Source organism: Babylonia areolata, chromosome 14, assembly GCF_041734735.1.
Source record: "Babylonia areolata isolate BAREFJ2019XMU chromosome 14, ASM4173473v1, whole genome shotgun sequence".
Lineage (NCBI taxonomy): Eukaryota > Metazoa > Mollusca > Gastropoda > Neogastropoda > Buccinidae > Babylonia > Babylonia areolata.
Window position 1 is genome coordinate 12548741 of NC_134889.1, and position 12963 is coordinate 12561703.

The following is a 12963-nucleotide window of genomic DNA, read 5'->3' on the forward strand; positions in this document are numbered from 1 at the left end:
CTGTCACCCCCCTGACTGTTCTGTCACTATGCAATGCCCCAGGACCTGTCCCCTGTCACCCCCTGACTGTTCTGTCACTATGCAGTGCCCCAGGACCTGTCACCCTCTGACTGTTCTCTGTCACTATGCAATGCCCCAGGACCTGTCACCCCCTGACTGTTCTCTGTCACTATGCAGTGCCCCAGGACCTGTCACCCTCTGACTGTTCTCTGTCACTATGCAGTGCCCCAGGACCTGTCACCCCTCGGACTGTTCTCTGTCACTGACAGGATGGACAAATGCTATTTTTAGCTTAATGTGACTGGTTACACTTTGACCTCTTATAATCTTTCAACACATTTTAAATTCTGCTTTCGGTTGCATAAATGCACACTCTCACACAATACCCAAACACTTGAACTGTCCACTTTTATTCAATTTTTTTTGTTTTTTTAATATACATATTATTACATGTGCTTGAATATATATGTGAGCAATAACAATGCAAAATAAATGTCCCAACTTTTGATGCAGAGATTTACAGTGGGTAGCATCAACATAAACATTGTAGGCCAACACTTCAATACATAACTCATATTTTTTCTTTACACCTATTGTCAGATCATTTTATGCCAGCGGTAAAAGGTCTGGGTTGGAGTCTTGAAAAACATGGAGTATATGGCATTATTATTAATATTATTATCATCATTATTGTTATATGGCATTAACTGTTACCATGGGAAAAAATGGCTGCTACAAAATGATAATGAAATTGGATATAATTATTTGCTTAATCTACAAGGTTTATATAAAACCCGATTGTTGAAATGGAAAACGGGCCATATTCTTCTCTTTTTTTTCTTCTTTTTTTTAAATACAAACTGTGTAGTAGTAATTTTACTACTTTGGTTTTATATTTTTGAAAAATGACCGAGAAGAAAAAAAAAAGACTAACGTGTCTGGCCTCACATGAAATCTTAAATGAATAACAACATTGAATGTAAGAGAATAAAGCATAACTGGGAGAGAAAAAAAACAACACATGACACAGTAGAATAACTCAAGGATATCCAAAAATAGAATCAGTGGTAGAACACAACAGTCACTGTAAATGTAATATGTGCAATGAATAAGAATAGAACTGTTATTATGATGTAACTTGAAAATATTGGTTCTCTCATATAAGCATGATTTTGTTACAGTCACAGGATGTGTTTTCAATCCATAGAATTCTGTGCTGTGAATATAATTTCATTGTTCCTTCTGGACTATTTATGATCTTGTTATTCATGGGATGTGTTTCCAATCCATACAATTCTGTGCTGTGAATATAATTTCATTGTTCCTTCTTGACTATTTATGATCTTGTTACAGTCAAGGGATGTGTTTTCAATCCATGTCAAAGTTCCACATAGACGAGTAGATGTTAACTGTGCTTTCTGTCACTTTGTTCCAGAGATGGACTTTCATATTCCTTGTTCTTCTGCTGCTTTTTTTTTTCTTTCTTTTTTACATACTGTGTGCATACTGAGTTTGCTTCCATGAGAAAAACAGGCATGTTGAAGTCCTGTGTGTGACAAGCCTGACAGAAACTACACGACTTATCTGAACCGTTCATTCTGGTCTCTGAAGGAAGGAGGGGAACCCAAGCGAAGTCTTGTGAGAAACATGAAAAGAAAAAGGATGACTGAAAATATGTAAACAGAGATAAGAAATGAATATGATTTCCAAAACAACAACAAACAAACAAAAAAAACAACAACTATTTATCGTGATTACATTTACATCAAATAAAGGCATCAAATCCCGACGAAGCAGCAATAATATCTAAATTAAATAAAGCAAGCAAACAAAATCAATGGAACAATCTATTGCAATCCTAACAGAAAACAAGTAACACTCCGGATCACCCGAATGAAAACCACCACTGCTGGTCATGCTTTTGATCCAGTTGTACTGACTCGTATCAGTGATCTAATGACTCACACTCACCATCACATATTTCAGAAAAATCCCCAGCTGTCACAGTTTGAACCCTTGCCAGTCTACATGTGAAGCAGCACATTTCCCCCCCGAGGACCAGCAGTGGTTTGAACCGGTCATCTTCAAACACGGGTAAATGTTCCTTTGGCAGACAACAGAACAGGAACTTGTATCACCAAGGACACACCATTCCTCGAACCTTACTGGTGTCTGGGCTGTGTTACCAGCAGTGTTCTAAACAGCTGAACATAACTTGGCCTGACATAACAGCAGAACTCAGCTACCTGTGTTTATGGCAGTCTAGCCAGCCAGCAACTTTGTGGAACTTAGTTCTTACTGTTGAGCTGGTTTCCTCCTTCCATTGGTGTGTGTGCATACAGGGTTAGCACTATGTCCCCCCCACCCACACCCTCAGGTCTATGTTACCCCAATTGTCTTTCAGCCAGGTCTGAGTTCCCCCCTGACCACTACTCACTGCTGACTACTGCATTAACAAGTTAAAATCTTTCCACATTGATTATGAATACTATCTTATGCGATATCAGTACCTTTTAACTGGTTTTGACCACTGACAGTTACTTTCAACTGACCACTTACCAAAGCTGACCACTGCTAACTACTAATGACTGCTGACCACCACTGACCAGCAACAAAAGTGTATGTGTGATGAAACATACTTATGCCTGGGGGAACATAGACCTACTAAAAAAAAACATTTTTGGGGATCACAGACCTGTGGGAACAAAGACATGTTCCCCCATATAGTGTGTGTGTGTGTGTGTGTGTGTGCATGTCTGTCACAATTCTATCTTATGTGGGAAATTTTGCGAATGATTGTTGTGCACTAATCTGAGTGCAGACTGAAGTCAGTTATTTCACAATCATTGCTGACTTAAATGTTTTCATCAGTATTTAAAGAGATCCCAATACACCAAACTGGTGACAGTGGTGATCTATTATGATCGAGGGTTCTAAAAAAAAAAAAAGGTTTTAATAAAAGCTGGACTAACTTAGACTTTTAAACTTCATGATGAGACAGGAGCTATTCAATTTCAATGTATCTTGAACTTCTCTTTATGTCATTTTGCAAAAAGAAATATATTCATGGTGTTTTACCAAACCACATATGTATAGTTGCACATAAACCACCACCACCACCACTACATTTACTGTAAGGTGTGCATATTTCCTTAATCTGCAGTGCATGAAAAACACTACACTGGAAAAAAAGGAAAGAAAAAAAACTGACAAAAACCAAACTGACCTTCACAACATTAATATGAATCAAACTTCGAGGCTACAAGCATAAACGGTTATATGTACACACACCCATAAAGAATAAAGAATTTTGTTTGCTTACTTTTTGATACATTCCTTAGTGGTAAAGTGATATGCATATGTTTTAGTGTGTGTGTGTGACTGTGTGTGTGTGACTCTGTATGTGTATGTCATGGTAACAATCAGCTTTTTGGGCAATGTAATGCTGGTAAAGAAGGCACTGGCAAAAATACACACACAAAATTACCCCTTTAAAAACAAGATGGAAAAATTTGTAAACCTTTTACATCTTCTGTCATCTAAGGACTGACTGAAGACAAATGGAATGTATGCATTTCATTCAAATAAAAAGTATGTAAGTAATGGCACAACAGTGTATCTTTTTCTTCACAAAAATAAACATGTTTTATCAGACCAGGCAATATCTAAAACAATTCTGTTTTTATCAGATATGAACTTGTCAGAAAATTTAACTTTACACAACAACATGAAGTTCAGTCAAAAACAGAAGGTGGGTATATGTTTGTAAAAACTCTGGAAAAAAAATTTGTAATGAGTAATAATATATACATAAGTTAATCATGCCATTACCATCATGGTCATCACTACACATAATGTGTGTGACAAAGACAAACATTATGTGAAAACCAGTGTAAAACTAAGGGCACATTGAACAAGCATGAAGTTTGAAAAACAATGAAACAACAGCCACAGCCACAGTGAAGTCAAATGTTTTACATAATCTGTAGCAGCAACACTGCACCGGAAAAAAAGGCTAAACGATTATTTAAGTTTAATTAAAAAAACAAACACTTGAGAAGTATAAAACTTTCAATGTGTTATGTTGTGTGTAATGGATTTGTGGAAAACTCAAAGAATCATTTACACTCAGAGCATGGGAACATGACCATGTGAATACATACAACAAGTAAAAGGTCTAACAACATGGCTTGTTCTGATTGGTCAGTTTAATAATGTCAGTACTGTGAGCAGTGATTGGCTCTCATGCTGTTGCTTACACAAAAACTGATACTTGGTTTTATAGGTAGATTTAGTGTAGCGCGAAAAATGCCAAGAAAGAGAATGGCTGGTGGGGAAACGACACAGAAAACAGGGACCACAGCTGGCTCCTAATTCCCATCAGCTGCCGGGTTTGTCATGACGCAAGTCAACAGTTTGTCATGACAGAAGTCAATGGTTTGTCATGAAGCAAGTCAATGGTTTGTCATGACACAAGTCAATGGTTTGTAGTGACATAAGTCAATGGTTTGTCATGGGATAAATCGATGGTTTGTCATGGCAAAAATCATTGCTTTGTAGTGACACAAGTCAATGGTTTGCATGACAAATCAATGGTTTATCATGACAAATCAATGGTTTGTCATGACACAAGTCAATGGTTTGTAGTGACATTAGTCAATGGTTTGTCATGGGATAAATTGATGGTTTGTCATGGCAAAAATCATTGGTTTGTAGTGACACAAGTCAATGGTTTGCATGACAAATCAATGGTTTTTCATGACAAGTCAATGGTTTGTCATAACACATGTCACTGGTTTGTTGTGACACGAGTCACTGATTTGTCATGACAAAAGTCAGTGGTTTAAAATGACACAAGTCGCTGGTTTGTCATGACACAAGTCAATGGTTTGTCATGACAAATCTATCCTCCAAGTGCCAGCTTGGTTTGCTGGCCTGTGAGCACAGCAGCAGCCACTGTTGTTCTTTTGGCCACAGAGACACACACCTGCCCATCATGTGTTCAGGTGCCAATATGTCCACACCACTACCACTGCTACACACACATCATAGCAGCCACTGTTCTCTGGTTCCTGACACCTTTTAGATCCTCAGTTTGTTCAGCCACTGCTGTTCTTACCCATGTTCAACTGCAATGTTGTCTGCTCTCCTACACCATCCATAGCATTGTACACAAAGAGTGGACTTTACCTGATCTCGGCACACCATTTGCAAGTTCTCTCCCATCATATTTTCAGTGCACAATATATAACATGGGCTGCTTGCTTCTCTGCGCAGCCTGCTTCAGCCATCTGCACATCTCTGTTGGGGTGTACATGTGCTTCCTGATTTCTGACTATTTTCTAATTATCTGGCCTTCTATTAGTTAATACAGCTGATGATACACTATTTCTTATGACATATCCACAATATGTTTACAAAAATCAAGGCTCTGAAACAATCTTGGTGACTGGTGGGTATTGCTGCGGGTTATAAGTTCATTTCTAGTCCTGTTTCTTCTTTATAGCTTCCACTATATCCCTGTGAAAACATGTTTACCTTGAATGGTTCATCTCAAGCACTGCAGAAAAAGGGCATTCAATGGAGTATGTAAAACATTCACTATAACTGCATGTGGCTGCCAAAAAAGATGTTTTGAAAAACAATGTGAAACAATGCCACATAAGTAATAGGTTATTGAAAGCTATATAAAAAAGCAACAACAACAACAACAAAAAAAAAGCATTATTTACACAGATCTCAATCCAAAATCCAACACAAGCTGAAAACACTGAAACAAAACAAAAAAACTCCAAACAAACGAAAAAAAGACACCCATAAGCATAACTGAGAATGATGAAGCCATAATGGAAAGAAAAAACAGAAGATGCAAGCCTTCAACTGCTCATAAAACCAAAACATGTATTAAAAATATAACAGTATAAGAGAAAAAAAGTACATAAAACTGTCTGATTTTCAGACATGAAAAACAGACATACATTATTAACTCATGTCAGCCAAAAGCATCTTAGATGACAGCCATTCATCTGTTGACAGCAGATTCATTTTGACAGTAACTTTCTCTGGCATTTCATTTTTCAAATCAAGTTGTGCTGTACAATAATTATCAGCTCTACTGATATGTCTTTCTTGTGAGACACAGTGAGCAAGCCTGATTGTAAAGGTATGGGAAATCTGCCCTGCCATATTCCCTTTCATCATAAGCCTAACTGACTGACATGAACGACAAAGGAAAACTGCATCTCAAAGCAGAAAGCTGCACACATAAAGTTTCATAAAATGAATTCTTCAACCTCTGCATTCAGACGTAATTTCCAGCTCCACTACCAGTTTTTCTGAGCATTTCCTGCTCACTGCGCAATCAGACCTCAGACTGACCTTTTCCATCATATTTTGTTGCACATGCTGAACTGACAAGTAGTTTGGTTAGTTCTGGGTTTAAAATAAAAATGCTGAAATACTTCATAAATATTATGACAAACATGAGATTCTTTTCTTTCTTTCTTTCTTTTTTTTTTTTTTAACTAAAGAGGCAACATTTTGAGAATATCTTTAATAACCTACCTGAAAAAAGAAAAGGCTATTTGTTCATTAACAACAGATTATGGTAAATTCAGAATCAATATGTTTACTTCATCCAAACTTAAGTCCAAATAAGGTAAAGATTAACTGTGATCCCCATTCTCTGTAATAAACTGAACACCCGACCAACACAAACTGACATTAGAATAAAAAAAAAACAACTATGAAAGTGATCTTTCGTCATTTCAACAATACTTTTTGCACAATTTCAAAAATATAAATAGAAGTATTTTTCAAAATACCACAGCACTACATTTCTACACACTAAAACCCCCACTGTAACAACAAGCTGAAAATAGGAAAAAAGGCCTTTTTGAAAAACAAAATATGTAATGAAATTCTTAATATGAGCACTTTTTTTGGTAACAAAAATAGTTATGAATGAAGAATACTATCAAACAGGGAAAAAACACATGAAAAAAGAAAACAGTCACTTTCGAAGATAAAAATCAAATAAACAAAAAATGTGAAAAACTAAACCCCAAATAACAGAAGAATAACTGACGGCAAATAACCAAAGCAATGTTGGTGAGATGACACTGGAGTGCAGCCTCACACAGTGGAAGACCTTCATCCAGTGGAAGATCAGACAACACAGTGGAAGACCTTCATCCAGTGGAAGATCAGACAACACAGTGGAAGACCTTCATCCAGTGGAAGATCAGACAACACAGTGGAAGACCTTCATCCAGTGGAAGATCAGACAACACAGTGGAAGATCAGAGAGTGAAAGAAATAGGGGAGAGAAGAACAAGGAAAATGTTGCCAGACTATCAAATTGAAAAGAAAAAAAAAGTGTTTTGTGAGAATTGGTTGAAAGTCTGAAGAGAATAGTTTCATTCTGTTGAAACAGACTGTTAAATGAGAAACAATCAGAAACAAAGATAAGAAAACAGATAAAAAACAAAGAGGAAGAAAGCAAAATCAGCATATCTGAATATTTACCAAAATGACTTATATCTTGAAAGAGACGGAGAGCAGGATAAGAGTGATAAAAAACCCATCAAGTTTGACAAACTGCATGAAGAAGAGAGAGGACGGGAATGAAGGAGTGCAGTGAAAGAAAGCAGAACCCTGTCCTGGGCTTGTTGAAGTCCCCTCCCGCCTTATGCCACAGGTGGATCATCGCGGAAGGTAGAGTAGCGGTTGGTGCGGAATCGGCGGATGATGCGGGGGATGACGATGGCCAGTAGTATGCCAAGAAAAAGAGCCACAAAGAACAGCACGACCACAATGCCTGGCCTCACTGAAACATCAAAACACACCAGCATTCAGTTACAAAATCCCAACGTCAGTGCTTTCTCCTATTTTGACTCAACTCAGTCCATCACAACGATTCTCAATGTTCACTTTAAGCAGACTCTTAAACCCAACACTTCCATCCTGCTGACTACGTTATTGATAAATATGCTTCTAAAACTTGTGTTGGTTGTGTATGAACATGTTTGTGTGTTCACATGCCTGTTTGTCAATTGTATGTTGTACTTTGTCAATGGTATGTTGTATTTAAAGGCATGTGTATCTGTGTATGTATAAATTTAATTGTATACACCACAAGCTTTTTGATGTCAGTCTGCACTATTATATCATTAAGTTCAGCATGGAAAACATTGCCAGATTCAAAATTCATTCAGAAGACTCTCAGTATTACAATGCAGCACACAGAGAGCATCAATCAGACAAGTCACACCAACAGAGCATCAATCAGACAAGACACAGCAACAGAGCATCAATCAGACAAGACACACCAACAGAGCATCAATCAGACAAGACACACCAACAGAGCATCAATCAGACAAGTCACAGCATCAATCAGACAAGACACACCAACACAGCATCAATCAGACAAGACACACCAACACAGCATCAATCAGACAAGACACACCAACACAGCATCAATCAGACAAGTCACAGCATCAATCAGACAAGACACAGCAACAGAGCATCAATCAGACAAGACACAGCAACAGAGCATCAATCAGACAAGTCACAGCATCAATCAGACAAGTCACAGCATCAATCAGACAAGTCACAGCATCAATCAGACAAGTCACAGCATCAATCAGACAAGACACACCAACAGAGCATCAATCAGACAAGACACACCAACAGAGCATCAATCAGACAAGACACACCAACAGAGCGTCAATCAGACAAGACACAGCATCAATCAGACAAGACACACCAACACAGCATCAATCAGACAAGACACACCAACAGAGCATCAATCAGACAAGACACAGCATCAATCAGACAAGACACACCAACAGAGCATCAATCAGACAAGACACACCAACACAGCATCAATCAGACAAGACACACCAACACAGCATCAATCAGACAAGACACAGCATCAATCAGACAAGACACAGCAACACAGCATCAATCAGACAAGACACAGCATCAATCAGACAAGACACACCAACAGAGCATCAATCAGACAAGACACACCAACGCAGCATCAATCAGACAAGACACAGAAACACAGCATCAATCAGACAAGACACAGCATCAATCAGACAAGACACACCAACACAGCATCAATCAGACAAGACACACCAGTAGAGCATCAATCAGACAAGACACACCAACACAGCATCAATCAGACAAGACACACCAACACAGCATCAGACAAGACACACCACCAGAGCATCAATCAGACAAGACACAGCATCAATCAGACAGGACACACCAACACAGCATCAATCAGACAAGACACTGCATCAATCAGACAAGACACACCAACACAGCATCAATCAGACAAGACACACCAACACAGCATCAATCAGACAAGACACACAACCAGAGCATCAATCAGACAAGACACAGCATCAATCAGACAAGACACACCAACAGAGCATCAATCAGACAAGACACACCAACATAGCATCAATCAGACAAGACACACACAGAGCATCAATCAGACAAGACGCACCAACAGAGCATCAATCAGAGAAGACACAGCATCAATCAGACAAGACACAGCATCAATCAGACAAGACACACCAACAGACCATCAATCAGACAAGACACACACAGACCATCAATCAGACAAGACACACCAACAGAGCATCAATCAGACAAGACACACCAACAGAGCATCAATCAGACAAGACACAGCATCAATCAGACAAGACACAGCATCAATCAGACAAGACACACCAACACAGCATCAATCAGACAAGACACAGACAGAGCATCAATCAGACAAGACACACCAACACAGCATCATTCAGACAAGACACACCAACACAGCATCATTCAGACAAGACACACCAACATAGCATCAATCAGACAAGACACACCAACACAGCATCAATCAGACAAGACACAGCATCAATCAGACAAGACACACCAACACAGCATCAATCAGACAAGACACACCAACACAGCATCAATCAGACAAGACACACCAACACAGCATCAATCAGACAAGACACACCAACAGAGCATCAATCAGACAAGACACACCAACACAGCATCAATCAGACAAGACACACCAACACAGCATCAATCAGACAAGACACACCAACACAGCATCATTCAGACAAGACACACCAACATAGCATCAATCAGACAAGACACACCAACACAGCATCAATCAGACAAGACACACCAACATAGCATCAATCAGACAAGACACACCAACACAGCATCAATCAGACAAGACACACCAACAGAGCATCAATCAGACAAGACACACCAACACAGCATCAATCAGACAAGACACACCAACACAGCATCAATCAGACAAGACACAGCATCAATCAGACAAGACACAGCATCAATCAGACAAGACACACCAACAGGGCATCAATCAGACAAGACACAGCATCAATCAGACAAGACACACCAACACAGCATCAATCAGACAAGACACACCATGAATCAGACAAGACACACCAACACAGCATCAATCAGACAAGACACACCATCAATCAGACAAGACACACCAACACAGCATCAATCAGACAAGACACACCAACATAGCATCAATCAGACAGGACACACCAACACAGCATCAATCAGACAAGACACACCAACACAGCATCAATCAGACAAGACACACCAACAACACAGCATCAATCAGACAAGACACAGCATCAATCAGACAAGATCACACCCTGTTCACTTCCACGTGATCCCCGCCCTAGTCATCAGCAATACAACAAACACTAAACCCTTCTCTAAAGACACACCATGTATAATAATCATGACTTAAATATTTCACAAATATAAAACTGAAAATGAAACCTGATGCAAAGCCTCCTTGGCTCAGGTGTGATTCCTACTGATTTAAAAACAAGAATGAAACCAACACTGTGGCTGGTGGTGAGGGAAGCGGAGGGGGTGGGGGTTTACCAGTACTTACATATAGTTTTTTATATATATATATATATATATATATATATATATATATATATATATATATATATATATATATATATATACTCTGGTTCTTTTTAAAAAATTATGATCAGTGGATCGGAAGTGCATGATATATACCGGTTTCTAGATGAGAATTTTGAATTTCCCATTTTTCATCACAGCTTTCTGGCTTCTATGGATCATTATGAGCAAATCACCACATAAGACCCATTTTCAGAAATCTGTTTTGGGGATTATTGCCTTTCACATTAACAACTACAATCAGACACTGACAGTGCATTGTGTAAACTGCTTCAGCTGATAAAAATCTAATTTCTATGCTTACTATCAAAAATCAAATATGTGCATATCTGTTGAAACATGTGGTTTGTGCTACACAGTCTTAGCCACACTGAATTAACATTTCACTAATATATAAACATGTAATACTAATATCCAAGTATACCTTCATACCTGTCAAACTTTTAACCTGTTTCCATCTTTTCCACAACTTTTTTGCTAAACTATTTCACTTAAAAAGTGTTTAGGGTTAACGTATGCAGACCAATTCCTATAGTGACCTTTCCAGACAAGATGGCTGCCTTTGATGATGCATTTAACTACAAATTTCAGTACAGTCATTTCAGTTAATTCAGTATCCTTTCAGAAATATTGTATGCAATAACACAACAGTGATGTAGTTTGTGTCATTCTGTGTGTTCTGTCCAGAATTTCTTTTTCCATTTCTGCAGACAAGAAACAGAATGTCTGGCCACCTTTTAACCTCACATTCCAGCAATGAACTGGAAACAACCCAGCTGTATCTTCTGGATCCATACGCAAAACAAAAAACAATCTGCAGACTAAGTTTCAGTTTCAGTTTCAGTAGCTCAAGGAGGCATCACTGCGTTCGGACAAATCCATATACGCTACACCACATCTGCCAAGCAGATGCCTGACCAGCAGACTAAATGGAATAATACATTCACAATCCGAAGTCCAGAGGACTTTTAACCTAAACCTGGTAAGAGTGAAAAGAAATTAATGTATGGTTATATGAAACTGGTATTGGCAAAGTATTTCCTGAGAAAATAAATATGTTTAAGTTTACCACACACACACATACATAACTGAATCACTGGGTTATTACATAGATTCATGATGTGTATAAACACTACACTGCTGCTTCAACCTCCTCTACTTTTATGTAAGTAAACACAATTGTGTCATTCCATGTGCATCATCCAAAGAACACATGCACACAAAAACTTGCATGTTATCTCTCTCTCTCTCTCTCTCTTTTTTTTGTGCTGCACTCTCTTAGCAAATAATAAACAACACAACATTTAAACAGCTGAAAGGGCACCATGCTCCCACTTCATGAACTGAACATGGATGAGGAAAGTAATTCATGGCAGCATAACAAACACAGCCAGAGCAATGTTCCACACACACACAAACACAGCCAGAGCAATGTTTCACACACACACAAACACAGCCAGAGCAATGTTCCACACACACACAAACACAGCCAGAGCAATGTTTCACACACACACAAACACAGCCAGACCAATGTTCCACACACACACAAACACAGCCAGACCAATGTTTCACACACACACAAACACATTCACAAGAACACACACAAACATACATGAACATGTATGTGCACACGTAACACTCACTTCCTTTTTTAGTGGGAGGATTTACAGGGGCAGGTGGACTGATGCAGTTCTGTTCATCAGAGTTGTCTCCACAGTCATCTTTCTCATTGCAGCGCCAGTCTGGGTGCATACACAGGCCGTTCGTGCACGTCATGTTGCAACCTGGTCAATGAGGAACAACCCACAGTGCACACTTCTTTATTCCTTCATCAACACATCTTGCACTGGAATGTCTCACTGCAATCTGGTCAATGAGGAACAACCCACAGTGCACACTTCTTTATTCCTTCATCAACACATCTTGCACTGGAATGTCTCACTGCAATCTGGTCAATGAGGAACAACCCAC

General features: G+C 38.8%; 1 protein-coding gene across 3 annotated transcripts in view; it reads right to left on the bottom strand.

Moving 5' to 3' along the window:
- Positions 1-389: 389 nt before the first annotated feature.
- The window catches only part of LOC143289822 (uncharacterized), a 78465-nt gene continuing 65891 nt past the window's right edge, over positions 390-12963 (bottom strand). For all 3 annotated transcript variants that reach the window (XM_076598993.1, XM_076598994.1, XM_076598996.1), the window contains exons 19-20: positions 12636-12776; positions 390-7828 (exon numbers count right to left, since the gene is read on the bottom strand). In XM_076598993.1, coding sequence (XP_076455108.1) covers positions 7689-7828; positions 12636-12776 — 281 coding nt within the window. In that variant the 3' untranslated portion in view covers positions 390-7688. The remainder of the gene's footprint in view (positions 7829-12635; positions 12777-12963) is intronic.